This window comes from Gymnoscopelus braueri (genome assembly GCF_963280865.1).
Source record: "Gymnoscopelus braueri genome assembly, chromosome: 2".
Lineage (NCBI taxonomy): Eukaryota > Metazoa > Chordata > Actinopteri > Myctophiformes > Myctophidae > Gymnoscopelus > Gymnoscopelus braueri.
In genome coordinates this window covers 49,785,336-49,803,257 of record NC_137604.1, presented here as the reverse complement: position 1 = coordinate 49,803,257, position 17,922 = coordinate 49,785,336, and the positions used below count along the sequence as shown (strand labels likewise).

At 39.6% G+C, this 17,922-nt stretch overlaps 2 protein-coding genes across 2 annotated transcripts; one reads left to right on the top strand and one right to left on the bottom strand.

Moving 5' to 3' along the window:
* The first annotated feature begins 520 nt into the window (after window positions 1-520).
* ddx39ab (DEAD (Asp-Glu-Ala-Asp) box polypeptide 39Ab) lies at window positions 521-7,652 on the top strand. Its single transcript, XM_080450616.1, has 10 exons — window positions 521-636; window positions 2,167-2,375; window positions 3,467-3,594; window positions 4,020-4,296; window positions 4,580-4,698; window positions 4,927-5,058; window positions 5,461-5,570; window positions 6,242-6,386; window positions 6,675-6,822; window positions 7,402-7,652. The coding sequence occupies exons 2-10, from the start codon at window positions 2,168-2,170 to the stop codon at window positions 7,416-7,418; spliced, it is 1,284 nt and encodes a 427-aa protein (XP_080306742.1). The 5' UTR covers window positions 521-636; window position 2,167; the 3' UTR covers window positions 7,419-7,652.
* A 692-nt stretch (window positions 7,653-8,344) lies between these two features.
* Window positions 8,345-16,896, bottom strand: LOC308078387 (CCN family member 1). Its single transcript, XM_080419533.1, has 6 exons — window positions 16,670-16,896; window positions 15,344-15,557; window positions 13,660-13,907; window positions 12,756-12,897; window positions 11,701-11,876; window positions 8,345-9,835 (listed from the first exon to the last, which is right to left on the bottom strand). Exons 1-6 carry the CDS (start codon window positions 16,718-16,720, stop codon window positions 9,530-9,532), a joined length of 1,137 nt encoding a protein of 378 aa, XP_080275659.1. The 5' UTR covers window positions 16,721-16,896; the 3' UTR covers window positions 8,345-9,529.
* Between the last annotated feature and the right edge of the window lie 1,026 nt (window positions 16,897-17,922).

Genomic DNA, 17,922 nt, shown 5'->3' with positions numbered 1-17,922 from the left:
AATGTAGAATGTATTGTTACCATACAATAATATTCAAAACAATATTAATGTTATGAATACAAATACATCTACTTTACAGGAGTATTTCCAATTTAATATATACTTTTACTTCTTCTCTACTACATCTCAGAGGCAAATATTGTACTTTTCACTCCATTACAATTATTTGATATATACAAACTTGAACTTTGAAAATAGCCGATCTACAAGCTCACAATGCATCACATCACGAGGCATTGTGAGCTTAGATCTGCTATTTTCTAAATATTTATACACATTTTATACATTAGAAAACTTGTGAAATGGGACATTCTGCATAAAATTTGGTACTTTTACTCAAGTACATTTTGAATTCTGGACTTTTACTTGTAACAGAGTATTTCTACATTGCAGTATTGATACTTTTACTTAAGTAAAAAAATATATAGTACTTTTTCCACCGCTGAGAAGAACCACTTTAAGGTTTAAAGGTGTATTGCGGTCATAGCCGCAATACACCTTTAAACCAGTAAGAGGCGGTAATGAGCCAGTGAGTGTAGCGCCTATCCTACTACAAAGGCAGAAGAACAAGGAGTTAGCTAGCGACATCATTCAGCGTGTAACGTAACGACCAAGATATACAGAAAACTCTTCAAGGTAACGATTACTTTATGTACTTTTCTTTACCGCTACTCGTTGTAAACACGTACCTTATATTTGGTTTCACCACACGGTGAAGAAAAACTGCGTTTTAAGAACCAACAACAACAACGAATGAACGTGAGGTAGAGAATATGTCGGCGGCTAGCCGTTAGCATTAGCATGTACCTTCAGTTTGCCGTGGTCACGTCGCAGTTGTGTAGAAATGGGTTATTGAGTGTAATCTAGAGTGTGTGTTTGTAAATTACTGGTTGGTTTATGTAAGTGACCGACTCTCTAACGGACCGTATATTACAAGATACGAGATAGTATTTCTCATGTGTAATTAATTGTTTGACTAGTGAATGAAGCTGGCTCTTTATGTGCTAGCTTGCTAACTAGCTTGCCAAATAGCGGTCAGTGTTGCCGTGTCGGATTATTACAAGCTACTTTGGGCTTGTTTTCTCTAAAGTTGCGTGTAAAAATGTGTGGTTGCGGTTTTTTGGCCTTGTTTCTAAAATTAATTATTTAGGCTTGTTTCCATTTAATTTTTTTATTATTATTAAACCAGTGGTTCTCACATATTTTCATGTTTTGTGCCAGGGTCCAGGGAGCATTTGTTTAAATTTTTTTTTTTTTTAAAGCCTCCCAAATATTCCACATTTTATGCAAGAGTTTTTGAAAATAGTCGATGCAAATTGGTTTAAAGTGCTCAAGTGGCCTAGTTGCTTCTTTTGGACTTGTTTTCCTAGACCTGGTTGCTTATTTCTCTCACAAAACATGGCAACACTGCCAGCGGTGTGAGTTTGAATGAGGGGAAGAAGGACGCCTGGAGTCCATTGTTTATGAAATGAAGAGAGAAAGGCTCTGCTGGGGGTTCAGGCGGTAGCCGTGCGTACCATGGTATTATTAATCACTGTTTAATTGATTACATCTCGCCGTTAACGTGTTTTAATCAGCGTAAGAACATTTGGACATGTTGATGGATGAGTCTCGTCTTCGGCCTGCCAGGCCAAGTTGTTTGTTAACCAGATGATTTTGTGTGAGAGAGCGATCCTCAGGTGTTACTCTACACCTCTGTAACTGCATGACCTTCCTCAAATGCACATCTCTAATGTCATTACCTCATATAACTTAAACTGTACTCTCCTTGTTATTAATTTAACTACCCAAGAGTATATAAAATAAACCTTTTTTATTATTATTAAAAAGGTTTATTACCTCAAATAACTTGAACTGTAGCCTACAATCCTGGGTATTAATTTAACTACCCAGAGTGTGCACAATTAACCTTTTTTTTAATACACAGAGTTAAATTGATGTTAGATTTTACTCTGTAGCTGCCGTTTCATTTTGTGCCTGGTATTTTAATGCTTGTAAAGTTGGGGCCTAAAACAAATGAAAGGGGTCCTGTGACTGTCCAGGAAACTAAAATAACAGAGCTGTTATTTCTTTCTGAGTCCCAACCTGACCATATCACTTTGTTTGAAAATCACATACTCTCCCATATGGCAAAATATTAATTACGTTCTTTCTCGTCCCTGACAGCATGGCTGAGAACGATGTCGACAACGAGCTGCTCGATTATGAAGAAGACGAGGAGCCACAGGGAGTTGCTGAGGCCGCAGCCCCAGCAGGCAAGAAGGAGGTGAAGGGCTCCTACGTCTCCATCCACAGCTCTGGGTTCAGAGACTTCCTGCTCAAACCTGAACTTCTCCGTGCAATCGTTGACTGTGGTTTTGAGCATCCCTCAGAAGGTGAATAACTATCATTGTAGATCAGGGGCGTAGAACTCATTGTTGGTCACATTGTTGTTGTGTCTCAGTCGCTACTACTATAACTCTAAAATGTTAAACTTTTTGTGGAACCAAGCATTATTCTCTCTTGCACACGCATACACACTGGTGATGTGCGTGTCCAATCTGTCCATATTTTTTTCTCGTGAGAAAAAGGGTCAGTGGTAACAATAACTGATTTGAAGCAACACATTCATCTTTTGAGTCTGTAGCCTTTTGTGTAATGCGTAGGCTGTCGTTATAGTCTAGTGACTTTTGCATCTTAGTGTTTGTGTGTGTGTGTGTGTGTGTGTGTGTGTGTGTGTGTAAAATTGTCAGTGTTAACTCAAAATGTAGAAATTATGATTCCATTTGTACACTTTTCAGAGTTAACCTGAATAAAAAGTATTTCCGCACACTCCAATCTCTGCAAGAATCATCTACTCTTGGAGTTCAATTAACAATGAGGCTTTTACTTTGCACTTAACTTTTATGCAGAAAAATTAGCACACTTCAGCGAGCGCAGTTATGAACATCAGGCAGAGTTGTTGGCACATGCATTTCACATGAAATTGGGAGATTAATAGGAGAAATTACAAATCGGGAGCACAGCGGGAGACGGGGTTAAAAATAGGCAGAGTCCTTCGAGAGTGGGAGTATTGGCAGCAGTGATATTTTGTCCATGTTGTCAGTGAGTGACACGCATTGACTGTAAAGAAGGGTCTCGGATAGTTGGAGACAGACTGGGGTCTATTCTCTTAAGTACATACACAACAACTGGTGCAGCACGCTAGAGCTGCAGGAAAGAGTGAGGATGAATGTTGTACAGATAAAGAATGGATTTATTTTATTCCTCAAAACAATCCTGTGGCCTGGATTAGACTCCTTCGCGGGCTGCCAGTTTGACACCGCTGCTGTAGAGTTTGGACTGGAGAACTAGTCTTAGCTCCTTGTTCTACATGCATACATACTAGGACTCATTCTGTTAATGTATTCATTACATGCCTAATAATTTAATCTATCCGATTTCTTGAAATTGTCACTAAATAAGCAGTGCCACTTTTGTGTTTCAGTGCAACATGAATGCATACCCCAAGCCATCCTGGGAATGGACATCCTGTGCCAGGCTAAGTCTGGTATGGGTAAGACGGCAGTGTTTGTATTGGCCACCTTGCAGCAGATAGAACCTGTGGATGGTCAGGTGAGTTGGCCATGACACTAATGTTATAAAAATACTTGTTAATTTTATTGGTCTAGTCCTAGCTACATCTCAGATCCTTTATTCTCCTCATATAAACTCGAATCATGGACATCTTAGCCCGCAAAAGACCTGGACAGGTGATTGGGTGTTTTCCTTCTGGGCGCTTAAAGTCTTTGGAATGCCCCGTTTGGCAAAATAATTCTATAGAATTGCATCAACCAATTTTATTTCCATTTCAAAGCTTGACAACCTTGTTTACGGTTTTGTCTGTATTGTCCATAGCATCTTAGATTTTAAACATGGGGTGTATATTTTTTATTGGTCACATTTGTCCTTTAATTTTTTTTTAAAACTAACATTAAAGGTATTTAAATAGCCCTTATTTAATGTATAAAGGTGCTAATCTCCTCATCTCTTCACAACAGGTATCCGTACTTGTCATGTGTCACACACGAGAGCTGGCATTCCAGATCAGTAAAGAGTACGAGCGCTTCTCCAAGTACATGTCCAACGTCAAGGCAGCTGTATTCTTTGGTGGCATGGCCATCAAGAAAGATGAAGACGTCCTGAAGAAGAACTGCCCCCACATCGTTGTAGGAACACCAGGCCGAATTCTGGCCCTCATTCGCAATAAGACCCTCAACCTGAAGAATGTGAAACACTTTGTTCTTGATGAGTGTGATAAAATGCTGGAACAGTTGGGTGAGTGGAGCCTATGAAAGCTCGATTCTCTTCATTGTTTATTAAGGGGATGTAGTTGGGGATATAGGTTAGTTTACAACGAAGAAGTCTCAGCAGAACAATGTCTAATTTAGGCTCTGTAGTACGATAGTGTTGACCTGGTTTTACCTTAAAGATCTGTTATTTTCAGCAAGTGACACCGTTTTACTAGATTATAAATAAAGTTTAAGGGACATTGTGTTTACTTTGAACCTATTGGGGTTCTACTTTGACTCACAACCTTTTGGATGCCACCCCATCACAGACATGAGGAGTGATGTGCAGGACATCTTCCGGCTGACACCCCACGAGAAGCAGTGCATGATGTTCAGTGCCACGCTAAGCAAGGAGATCCGTCCGGTCTGCCGCAAGTTCATGCAAGATGTGAGTTATAGCCTCTGTTGACCTAAAGTACTGCCGCCTTTAACCTATTTAGAACCTGTTTGGGGCGACATTATTTCTAGCCATGGATTTGATTAGGAGGACATTATTATTATTATTATTATTCATTTTTGTCTGTTCTGTGGTTTTGCTGGATTGCATGATGATTAAGAAGATTCCTTTTTAAATTTGCATCCCTAATGAGAATACACTGCTCCCCTCCATGTTTAGCCCATGGAGGTGTTTGTGGATGATGAGACCAAGCTCACCCTCCACGGCCTGCAGCAGTACTACTGCAAATTGAAGGACAGTGAGAAGAACCGCAAACTCTTTGACCTACTTGATGTGCTCGAGTTCAACCAGGTACACTTACACAACTGGCAACTGTTGACTAACAAATATGAGACAGTATTTTGGGGTTTCTATGGGTGTAATCTTCTGCAAATGTTTTACTTGATGTTAGTTTGTGTAGGTCAGTGTACGGATACCCAGCTACAGTAGTTTATCATTTAGTGTTTGCAATTTACCTCACTGCAGCCCACTTCTGTTAAAAAAAGTGGTCATGGTGTTTCTCTGTGGCTGATTTGGTTTGACCAGGTGAAACGCTTCTCCTGGCCTGATGTTCAAAGGAAACGGTTTTCACAAAGCCACAAGTGTACAACAAGCTTCTTTTTGCTCGTTCCCTTGAAGGAGATATTTGTGTCCTTTAGTGTATGTGTGCCGGTCTCGGTTGATTTACTTTTACTGTTTGCGTGTCCTATTTAGGTGGTGATCTTTGTGAAGTCAGTGCAGCGCTGTGTGGCCCTTTCCCAGCTGCTGGTGGAGCAGAACTTCCCTGCCATTGCCATCCACAGAGGCATGGCTCAAGAGGAGAGGTATGGACAGCTGTACACTGGGTTTCACATCTTCTCCAAACAGAAACTCGATATTTGAAAATACTCGTGTTGCTGTTTCTGAAGTATATTTATTTGACAAACAAAATTATTGACTAGTTCTGGGAAGTGCACAGCTGCTTCTTTGAGGGTTATCAGTTATGAAGGCTCTACTACCAGACACTCCACCCAGACACTTGTTTTTTTTTTAAATCGTCAAAAGCATCTGTTATGGATCAACGTACTATAGATTTGTTTGGTTTTTCTTTATGCCGCTATAAAAGTGTCAATTACAAGTTAAAAGAAAATAATATTGCTTGGATGGTTCAAACTTTTGTATGCAGCATAATCTGCAATAAAAATATATTTGAAAAAAGTTACATAAGTTACAAAACATTTACAGTGGGGTGCCTGGTGATGCAGCTAGTTGGTGCACTAACCACAAACTCCTTGTGAGTCATGAGGACCAGAGCTCAATTCTAACAGCAGTCATGTCCCGAAAGTCTCTTCTTTCTCTGCCATTTGTTTCCTGTCCCTCTACACTCATAGCTAAATAAAAGCAAACCATCTTTAAAAAAAAGTATTTTGTATTACTGCTGTCGGAGTATTGTGTGAATTGGGTTTTGCACTGGCTTGCTTTAGCTCTTATTGATTATGTAACTTATCACACCCAGGTTATCCCGGTACCAGCAGTTTAAGGACTTCCAGCGACGTATCCTGGTGGCCACCAATCTATTTGGCAGAGGCATGGACATCGAGCGGGTCAACATCGTCTTCAACTATGACATGCCAGAAGACTCAGACACATACCTTCACAGAGTCAGTACAGCAGTTCTATGTCCTCCTTTATGTAGGCTATGTCTGTGTAGATTTGATGCCTTTAAAGACTGACAGCCAATTTGTCCAATTAATTATAGGTGTTAATAGTGTTTATTGTTTGTATTTCACATTGTTGGTTTTATTTTGTTCCTTTTTTTTGTTGCACAGTCACTTCATTTCTCCTCAATTTGTATTAGTTATTTTTCACAGTTTGGTGCATTCCTACTCCTATTCCAGTTTGTTTGTGTTCTGAGCTGAGCCCTAACCTCCATCTACTTTCTCCATCAGGTGGCCCGTGCTGGCAGATTCGGAACTAAAGGCCTGGCCATCACTTTTGTGTCAGACGAGACAGATGCCAAGACTCTGAACGATGTGCAGGACCGCTTTGAGGTCAACGTAGCAGAGCTACCAGAGGAGATTGACATCTCCACCTACAGTAAGTCCCCCTTGATTGAAGCTTAAAGCGACATTGAACTTTGTTAGAACCTGGGGGCCTGATATATGGCCTAATGGTGTAAGTCTTTATCTGTTGCTTCTGTGCTCCATGAGCAAGAAACCAGAAGTAGCAACATTTCCATTTTCTTTCACTGTACAACTTTAGCGTATAAGTAATCAAACCATTGCAGGACAATGTTTTGTTTACGGCTCTACTTCAACCCTGTCCAACTTGCTAAGCTTTGCTTTTTTGACATGGAGGGGGTTCATATTACTACACTGTTAACAAGTATATCAAGTCTGGGATCAGAGGGAAACCATTTTACTGTAATCTCAAGGTTTTGTTTTCTATACCTGCAGGAGAGATAATACTGCCATTTAAGAGTGGTTGCATATCCAGGTCTTGCTGTTATCTAGCTCAATATTACTTTTCCATTACAGTTGGCACCGCTCAATATTACTTTTCCATTATAGTTGGGTTTGAAAAACATTCTTCTAAAGGGAGCGTAATCCCAATTATAGTAGTATTAGACATGTTTTACTGGGCTAAAAATAACCTGTCTCCTTTCCTCATTTTCAGTTGAGCAGTCCAGATGAATCTGAAGTCTTCCCCATTGAAGATCCATGTGTGGCCCTCATTCTCAGTGTGTATTTGTTGACACAGAAAATGTGTGTTAATTTTAAAGTCCCCCACCCCAGTCTCCCTTTCGACGTTTATAATCATGCAACTTTTTTTTTAATTTGATCCTGTCTTTGGAGGGTTGTTATAATCTTCCTTGTTATAACGTGGTTGTATTTTTTTGGTTAATGAAATAAAAACTTTTTATATCATATTATTTTACTGTGTTGATTTACTTAATCAATAAACCTTTAAAGGTAGGCTAAGTGATTTTCTTTGGTTAAAATAAGTGTTAAATAGCTATATATTTTGATTGTACTCATTGTTATGGAGTGTTTGTTCAGTAACAGGAGTCTCCATGTCTCTCCAGCTCTTTATTAAGCAGAAAATGTATTTTCAGGTCAGGATACCAATTTTATCCAGTCAGGATAGAGAACTCAGGATACAGATTAAACAAGTGAAATTGGAAGTGATGACACAAATAAATGAGAAGATAAAATCTGAACTGAACAACATAAAAATTAAGCTGATAAATGGCTACTCTCTCCTGATTGGCTGACATTTGTCATCTACCTGAAAATGTATGTCCTGTTTAAAGAGCTGGAGAGACATGGAGGCTCCTGTTACTGAACACACACTATAGCAATGATTACTATCGGAATACAGTGCTTTAACCATTAACAAAAAACTTCGTTTTAATCAAAAAAATATCACTTACCCTACCTTAAATGGTGTGTATATATATATAATTTACTGCGGTTATGATTTAAAGATAACATGAACACACAGTAAATATTGCAGTGGTCTTATATGAAGTACAAAATTATCCTTACTGCAGGGGGCAGTATCACCGTGGCATGAAGATCTACTATAGCATGTCTACCTGCTGTCACTGTGTACTGACATGCATTGCCAAATGAGATAATTTGAAACTGCTCAAGGAGAGTTAAAATAAAACTAAACTGAAACCTGAGCACAGGTTCACATGGCTTTACCCACACTAACTTGGGACAGATGTAAAGCCTGAATGCCTTATCTATGAACGTGTGTGAGGAGTGGAACATAAAAGTCAAGGACACAATTGTTGGATTGAAATAGTTTATTCATCCAGACACGATCATCCATCCGGTCTTTAAAAGGCTCATATAAAGAAATGCATTTGATGCAAAGAAAGGAATTGGAAAAAGAAAGAAATGTTCCTGGTACTAGTCCAGTCTCAGCTGGACACTTGTCTCGTTTCCAGATAGCGTTCCTTTTAGTTAAACAGTCCGTAGGCTAAAAGGAGCAGGGCTATCATTCATTACCATCCGTAAATCTACTTTTAGATGGCTTGTCATTTCAGCACACTGTAAACAGCTCCCAACATCGGTACACTGTGTACTTGAGTAAGAAATTGGTTTCTGTGAATAAAAAGTAATAAATAAAATATTTGTTGTGCTTTTTGCTTCATGCTCCTTTTGGGACTCTTCCACATAATGCGATTCTGTTTTTCTTTCTGCCTGTTCTGGCTTGTCAAATCTTAGTCACTACTCTCACAATGTGAGATACGTCATCACTAATCTCACAACAGACAATCCCTACGGAGCTACTGATGTACTGTAGGTGAAATTGCATATTATGTAGTAATATGTGCGCTGCTGCCCAAACAAATTCATAAGTTTCAGTACAGGACACGTACTGAAACTGTGTCTTACTGTGTACTGTGTTCCTGTTGTCTTGTTCCTCCATACAGGTTAGGCTGAGGACCTGAAAATATCCCTTAACATCTGGCCCAGCAATTGGTCCAGCGTTCTAGAAGTCGAGGGTACTTCAAGGCTCTATTTTAGGACCCGTGTCTGTTTGTACAGGAGTGGACTGGTATACATTTCAATCCACTTCAACCACACATATTACAGTTTAGTTTGCCTATATTATAGTGAACAAACCTGTCACAGTCGCAGGCCCTTCCTGCCTGTAGTCATGACAGGTCAGGTTAACACCCTGTAGTCAGGGCCTTCACCCAGTTGAGCAAAAAGGCTCTTTGTCATAAACATCTTCCTTCATCAAGAAAGAAATTAATTGGTTCAACCAGCCAAAATTCCCCACACATTTAGTCAATGAACTTGTGTGTGTCACCATACATCCAATGCTGCGGTGGGAGTGCTACTTCATTGAGATGGCCACAGTCGTCACTGCATTTACAGGACTGGATGAACATGGCGGACCTCTGGAAGCGCTCGCCATCGGGGCAGACGAAGTTCAGCGGCACAGTGCGCGTGCGGCGTGGGGAGCAGCACCGCCCATCTGCACACCCACCACAGTAGTTGGGTCGGTAGAGCCGGACACTCAGGCATTCTCCGTAGGACAGTCGTATGGGTTCCGGTGCTTTGAGGGTTGGAGTGCACTTCTTCCCTTTCTAAGATAAGATAGAATAAGACGACACGTCAATGACCTCTGGTCAGCTGATGAAAAGATGAACATCACTATGCAAAATGTGATGTGTATGACTTCGCAACATGGATAGGAAAATCAGAATCACTTTCATTTGTCACTTTCCCCATGTACTTACATGTACACACGGAAAATGAAATGCCGTTCCCCCTCAGTCACATCAAGCCTATCTAAGAAACATAAAAAGACCCAAACTAAAAACAGCATAAACAAACATCACATCCTGTAAAACAGGAATTTAATGGATTTCAGTGAAAAAACATCAAATGAGCATTGAACCTTTTCATAACAGCCGTAATTTCACATTAATAGTGTAGACTTGAACTCATTAAACGGAGATTCAGAAGCATTCATTTGACATTTGTGAAAGCTGACAATTAAACATAGGCCTATGCATTATAGTAGGCTATATATACTCACTTCCTATATACTCATTATTTATTAGTACCAACAGGTTTAACTCATTAAAAACAGCAGATAAGAGCAGTTAGAGAGCGAATTCAACGTCCACAGCTTGTGTCCAACAGGATTAATATAGATGTACCACTTCCCCTCGTTCTGGATACACAGACAAGGTTGAGCTATGGACAGTTGCTTGGCAGGAATGCCAGGGGTGGGGGACTATATTTAAAAAGGCGCCTGGCTGCCACTGAAACACCAAAGGCCCAAGCCATGCAGTTCCCACTGGATGTAGAACCTGGCTTCCACAAAGTATCTTAGATTATCTCTATCCTTTGGAATGAAGATTATGTTAGTGCAAAGACCACATTTATTCAGGGACATAACCAAGCAGTCTTTTAAGCCTCTGATTATTGTTATCTAAGCAGGGAAAATCTAAGTTCTGTGTTATTTTTAACCTCAAAACGGTCCACAATTTGCTTCATGCTCCAAGTGTACCAAGTACAAAATAATTTATTTTGGCCAAGTCCCTGCATAGTTAGGGATGGAAAATAATTAATAGAACCTCTGTGCATGTGTAAATATAATGTAAAGAATTAATGTTTAACCAGCTTAACCCCCTATTTTGGGCATGTTATTATAGGTGACATTTTTAATACATAAATACATCTTTTCACTATTCCTCCTATGACAAAGTATATAGGCCAGGGCATAGCAGTGGCGACCATTTTGTGGTTCCACAGATAGAAAGCCCATACATTTTTCCCATCGAGATTTTCGAAAATATATATTTAAGCCTGCAACCATTTTCGGCATGTTATTATAGATGAAACTTTTTGAAGATAAAAAAAGAAGAAGAAAATAATTTAAATAGCAAAAATAGTCAATCTACTGTACAAGCTCACAGCGTGTTGCATCGTGACGTGTTGCAAGCTTGTAGATCAGCTATTTTCTGTGCTTTTGCACAACACTGTCATTATGATGAAGAATAAAGTAGGGCATTCATTTATGAAAAAAAAATATAAAAACATAAAATATGGAGATACATGGTTTCTGATGTAATTGCACTTTTGAAATGCACAACAGCACTTTACTAAGACTGTGCTGGTAACTTTTTTAAAGGATTGCACCATGGCACTTTACCTATATGTGCTGTGTTGGTAATTGTTTTGATGAATTGCATGTCATACATATATATTTATTTTTAAATGTTTGTTTATGCTGTTTTTAGTCTGGGTCTTTTATGTTTCTTAGATAGGCTTGATGTTTTATGTTGCACTGCAAGAGACTGAGGGGGAACGGTATTTCATTTTCTGTATGTATGTAAGTACATGGGTTAAGTGACAAATAAAGTGATTCTGATTCTGCACAACAGTGGCGATACATTTGTACGCCCTCAGGGACAGTCTCTGCCTCAGCTCTTTCACTCACCTTTGTTGGGAGGGTCATCATGCCCTCACATGGGCGTACGGTACATATTCTTGTCTCTCTCTCCAGCTTACACTGGAGGTTGTTGTTGGTGATGCGTGATGACACACCCATCCCACACCTACGTGAGCATGGAGACCAGGCAGTGGTCTGGGCCACACACTGGAGATGGTTCCATACTGGAGAGAGAGAGAGAGAGAGAGAGAGAGAGAGAGAGAGAGAGAGAGAGAGAGAGAGAGAGAGAGAGAGAGACACACACACACACACACACAGACAGACAGAGACAGACAAAGAAAGTGATAAGGTGTAAACCAGTGGTGGAAGTACTCAAATGTTTTACTTATGTAAAAGTATCAATACTGCAATGCAGAAATACTCTGTTACAAGTAAAATTCCGGAATTCAAATTTTACTTGAGTAAAAGTTCAAAAGTAGAAATTACTCATTATGCAGAAGGTCTCATGTCAAATTTTTCAAATGTATAAAACATATAAAAAATCTTTTGAAAATAGCAGATCTACAAGCTCACAATGCGTCGCGTCGCAACACATTTCGGCTATTTTCAAACGGCCGAAATGTATATAGGACTGAAGTGGGTAATGTATGTTTTTGTTTTGTAATAATATTCAAAATCTACAAGGCAACTAGTAACTAAAGTTTTCAAATAATTGTAGTGGAGTAAAAGAGATGTAATGGAGTAGAAGTAAAAGTACAGAAAATTGGAAATACTCCAGTAAAGTAAAAAAATACCTTAGAAATTGTCCTTAAGTACAGTACTTGAGTAAATGTACTTAGTTACTTTACACCACTGGTGAAAACAAAACAGAGACATGCTATGACATATGTATGGGGATGGGCTGTAGGCGGGCCAGGGCATTTAGGGGACAGCATTCCCCCTGATAACACGAGGCACCTCTTGCTTAATGTAAGATTTTAAGGGGAAGTATGTGTCAGTAAAACTGATGCACCCGCTCAAAATTACCCCTCTGAAAAAAATGGCCACTATCACAGAATAAACCGAACAGAGACAATGAATAATATACACACTCTCTATCTTACCAGGCCACTGTTTATAGCCTCTTTTATTTTCCCAGCCCTCAGGGTTGTGTTGGGCCAACTCATTGCCCAGTGCCAGCTCATTACCAGGCTGGTATGGCACAGGAAGGTGAGGTCTGGACTCGTGTTGCCGTATTAGAGGCACCTGTTGTAGGGACAATAATAAGATACAACAGAAATTCTATCAGTGATTTATGAATCCTGCGGTTATGATTACGTGTTGTGCATTCACTTGAATCAAAATCCTTTGCTCCAATGAAAAAGTGTTTTCTTTTCTTCTAAGAAGGCTTTGTTGTAAAGGCAGAATTTTCTTTTCTGAACTGGCTCATTAAAATGTGCCTTTCATACAAACATAATGTTGTTTTCACATTTAGGGAGTATTACAATATGATCTGAGTGATTATACAACAAATTGTCAGAATACATCAATCCCTTTACATGGTTATTAATAATACTACCCATATCATTAAACCACACCATTAGTTAATGCACATAAGCCCCTGAACAAATACTATAAATCGGACTGTCCCTTTTGTTCATGGATTTAAGACCCACGTTTGTCCAGGTATAAAATGCTCATATGCAATGTGATACTGCTGATGAATCTCATACCATGAGAAAAAATACAACCATAATTAAACCCTGACATTTTTTTTCTCTCTATTTGATTTATTCTATTATGATTTTTAATAACTTTTATGTCTTGCCTTATGTAAAGCACTTTGAATATACAAATAAACGTGCCTTGCCTTCAATCATGGTACTCTGTAGGTCTCAATAACTTACACAGAACCTTTGGAACTATGTTTGTTATGATACAGATATATATAAATATCATGTAAAATATCATGTAAAATAGATGGAGATTGTATCCGGGCCATTAAGTAAATAGTTGATAAAATCAAACCTTATGTTTAGGTGTCAGGCGCCAGATGTCCTTATGACAGTCAACATTGAAGCAACACTGCCCTGGAACCTTGATCAGCCGTGGGTAAGGACAGGAGAGAGATGCCGGGGGCAGACGGTTGTCACAGAGAGGGGCACAGCCCACAGCACCATCGATGCAGGTGCACTGATGCTTGCAGCCAGCCTGGAAGCTCTCGCCATTCTGGTACATTCTGCCATTGTACTCACAAGTCCGGCCCTCCAATTTTGCTGTGAAGACACGGTGAAGGCACATCTTGTAATAAAGCATGGGATTATAACCATGAAGTTTGAAACATTTTCAGAAATTTAACAAATACAAAATAATACGACCAAATATGTAATGCCTTGTAGCTTGTAGATTGGCTATGTTTGCCATGGGACACCATCCTACTATGAAGTATAAATCAGGCTCAAGTGGTTAAACACCTATGGTGTTTCACATTTCCAACGAAACCGTATCAATAAGGTTTCTTTTGCACGGTCATGCCACCGAATAATTTGATTAGCAATAGGGATATTTTGGGATTCATGGGAATCATCCATGCAATGTTTGGTATCTCAAAGATGTCCACATGATTTTTAGCATTTCTGTCAGATTCTAAGGACAAGGCTGTGCTTTGAAATCTGAAAGGGATCTTTTGACAGAACCTCCTCTGACAATCCTGGGTATGTCTGAAGGGAATTTGTCGCATTATCTTGTTTCAACGGTGGAGACCAGTCATCTTGCGCAATGTTTTCCCTGCCTCGTGACAAACAAACACAGAATAACGTGATACCGCACGAGCACACAGAAACTCACACGGTAGAAAGCTAGGATGTGGAGCGTTACGGGTCAGGGAAATATCACAGGAAGTAGAGACAGACTCCTTGTCACCAAAGCTTTGAAAATAAACTGCTATTCATGGAGCTGTCTTCACATGGCATAGAGGGAAAGTGTATTTTTAACTCTAATTCCCCTTCATCAGACATTCACTACACATTAAAATACCCCTACCGCCATCCAGCTGGGCAGTTGTACAGTGTGTCAAATGTTGGGGTGCTCTGGTGACTTTCAACACATGGTTGAACCTTGGGTGACAGGGACACGTGTAACACCATGCAGTACACCACTATGCAGGCCATATCGCCTCCCTCCATGTTTCTCTTAAGGCATGGCATAAACAAATAAAATACAAATCCCTGATAAAGAAACAAATATATGGAAATTACTTTTTGTTCAGAGTTACCTATCTACATGGCCTCAAAAGGCTGTGTGCCTGCAGTGTCACATGACTATACAGCATGCTTCAACCATCACATTCAATTCAAATTTAGACTACATCTTCACAATGTGTTTCTGCCCTGTAGTTGTAAGCACACTTCAATGTACAGAAATATAGCGCGGGGGAAACCCCCAGCCCCAAGGACAGGGTGGTAAAAGGAGTGGAGAGAAATCACCTAACCCAAACGACAGAGAGAGAATGTAGTGTTATAATGATTAACATGGCAGAGCTATAAAGTCATTTCGTCACCACCAGGTGCTATTTACTTAAACGTAAATAGTACTAAGGGAAGTTTATTAGTGTTTACTTATAGGGATTCACATTGTTTTAACTACTAGAGGAATGTGGCCACCCACCCACAGCCCTCTCTGCCCGCACACATTACATTTCCTCGCTCCTCACCTCGACAGATGCCCCAGGCCGTGGTCACATCATTGCCATAGTTACACTCCAGGCCCTTGTGGTGGTCACAAGGCATCATGGGACTGCAGTCTTGGTTAAGCTGTGCGGCGCACACCTTGCAGCACCCGCAGCTGTCTGGCATGGCGCTCACTCCAGGCGGACATGCCAAGGGCTGTGCAGGGCACTCACACACCGCTGGGCAGCTGGCAGTCACCTGGAGGAATAACGAGAAAAAAAGGGGGAGAGTTTCTTCAGCCTCCTAACGGAAAGGGCAGTCATACGAGACGGATCAACGCAAATTGAGAAAGAAGAATAACTGTGAAAACATGAATAGAATAATAACTCTAACTGAAGTTACTATTGCTTCTTTGATTGATTCTTTAGAATTTCACTTTGCATTTCAATTGGTTTGCTGAAATATTGTTGAAGTTGCTACAGAGAAAATTTCAGCTGTCAAATATAAGGTTAATGAAGGTCATTGCACCAAGAAAACCAAAATCTCAGTCAGTAAAGTGTGTGTGTGTGTGTGTGTGTGTGTGTGTGTGTGTGTGTGTGTGTGTGTGTGTGTGTGTGTGTGTGTGTGTGTGTGTGTGTGTGTGTGTGTGTGTGTGTGTGTGTGTGTGTGTGTGTGTGTGGGGGGTGTAGTCCAGTAGTAGTTAAGCAAAAGTTTATTAGTTTAAAATTTCAATTAGTGTTCAGGTTGTAGAAATCAACACTAAATCAACACAATCTCGGTTGGTACAATAAATAGGATGGTGACTGTTTTTGAACCGACAATGAAACTGGCTCTTATCACTGAATATAGTGTGGCAATTATTTGTGGTGTGTGTGGATAACAGTAGCCAAAGACAAGTCAGTTCTGGACCTTGGTGTCTAGACAGCTTAGGGTTTTATACCCAATGACTTATGGCCTCTTGACTTATGATTTGAGTCATGCAGCACTGCACTGTAACACTGCCAAGTTCTTCCAGGAATCAAAGCAATCATGGTCAACAAGCATTAACCTGTCTAGTGTTGGAATAAATCCTAGTTTAATAGACAGTAACTAAGTCTTTAACCTACAATCTGACATGAGAGAGTCAGACACTTTAGACTAAATAGCACTCCCTAAATAGCACTTTCTCTGTAATAATGTGATTATGTACAAATGTGATTATAAATAGCACTTTCTCTGTAATAATGTGATTATGTACAAATGTGATTATAAATAGCACTCTCTCTGTAATAATGTGATTATGTAATAATGTGATTATAATAAATAGCACTTTCTCTGTAATAATGTGATTATGTAATAATATAGTTATAGCAAATATCTAAATATCTTACCTGGTTGATGACTGTCATTGTCGAGAGAGCAAGATACAGCATAAACGCCATGATTATGACAATAAACAAACAAACAAACTAAAAATTAATTTAAAAAAAACTACAGTCTGAGACTACACTGAGTTTTAGTCCAAAGACAACTTGAAGAGAGAATGTCAGCAGCGTCACTAGGTAAGTTTTCCTTGAAGTAAATCAAGAAATTGTCCAGGTGTATTAAAGTTTGACTCCTTCCCCTTATTCCAGGGTTTAGTGCGCTGCAACTGTTTCCTAATTTATAGACCCTACTAGCGAGACAGGCTCCGCCCCTCGCCATATGTCTACCCAATTAACATGCGGGCAGCGATCCAGAGACCAGTGGTGTAACTAAGTACATTTACTCAAGTACTGTACTTCAGTACAATTTTGAGGTATTTTTTACTTTACTGGAGTATATCCAATTTTCAGTACTTGTATTTCTACTCCACTACATCTCAGAGGCAAATATAATACTTTTACTCCACTACAATTATTTGAAAACTTTAGTTACTAACAATGATTTTGATTATTATTACAAAACGTGCATTAACCACTTCAGCCCCATGCATACTTAGGCTATTTGAAAATAGCCAATCTACAAGCTCACAACGTGTGGCTTTGTGATTGTGAGCTTGTAGATCTGCTATTTTCAAAGCATTTGGAAACTTGTGAAATTGGACATTGTGCAAAATGAGTAGGCTACTTAGTATATTCTAATGTGAATACTTATTGTATATTTTGAATCCCTGACTTTTATTTGTAACAGAGTATTTCTACATTGTGGTATTGGTACTTTTCTTTTACTCAAGTACAAAATGTGTGTACTTCTTCCACCAATCCAGAGACAACATTCTTAATGGGTGGAGTTAAGAACAGGAGCGAAGTCATAGGAGTTGATTAGGGGGGTGTGGCGCCTGGGCATGAATACGGCCATTCATAAAGATTTGTCGGGACACACTCTATTTATTTTATGGGTTAAAAACTCCAATGTAACCTGGTGCTTTCAAGTCACACTTACACACATTCCAGCCTTTGTGGCCGCCGCTCCTCTAACACCAAGTAAATATACTCAGCTGGTCGCTGAGTGAGCCAGACTGCACGGTAACATTAATAAGACCTCCACCTCAGGAAGGAAAAGAAGGGGCGAGGGGGGAGATTCAGTCTGTTTTGCAGACGAGCAGTGGTGGAAAAGGTACTAACATTTCTTACTTAAGTAAAAGTATCGATACCTCAATGTA

Bases quoted from the DNA above. Each gene is read 5' to 3' on its own strand.
- ddx39ab (XM_080450616.1), top strand. From the start codon at position 2,168: ATGGCTGAGAACGATGTCGACAACGAGCTGCTCGATTATGAAGAAGAC. The intron at 3,595-4,019 runs GTGAGTTGGCCA...TCTTCACAACAG, and splicing joins TAGAACCTGTGGATGGTCAG to GTATCCGTACTTGTCATGTG. The intron at 6,387-6,674 runs GTCAGTACAGCA...TTTCTCCATCAG, and splicing joins CAGACACATACCTTCACAGA to GTGGCCCGTGCTGGCAGATT.
- LOC308078387 (XM_080419533.1), bottom strand. From the start codon at position 16,720: ATGGCGTTTATGCTGTATCTTGCTCTCTCGACAATGACAGTCATCAAC. The intron at 13,908-15,343 runs GTGAGGAGCGAG...GTGTCTTCACAG, and splicing joins GGCCTGGGGCATCTGTCGAG to CAAAATTGGAGGGCCGGACT. The intron at 12,898-13,659 runs GTTTGATTTTAT...TCCCTACAACAG, and splicing joins GCCTGACACCTAAACATAAG to GTGCCTCTAATACGGCAACA.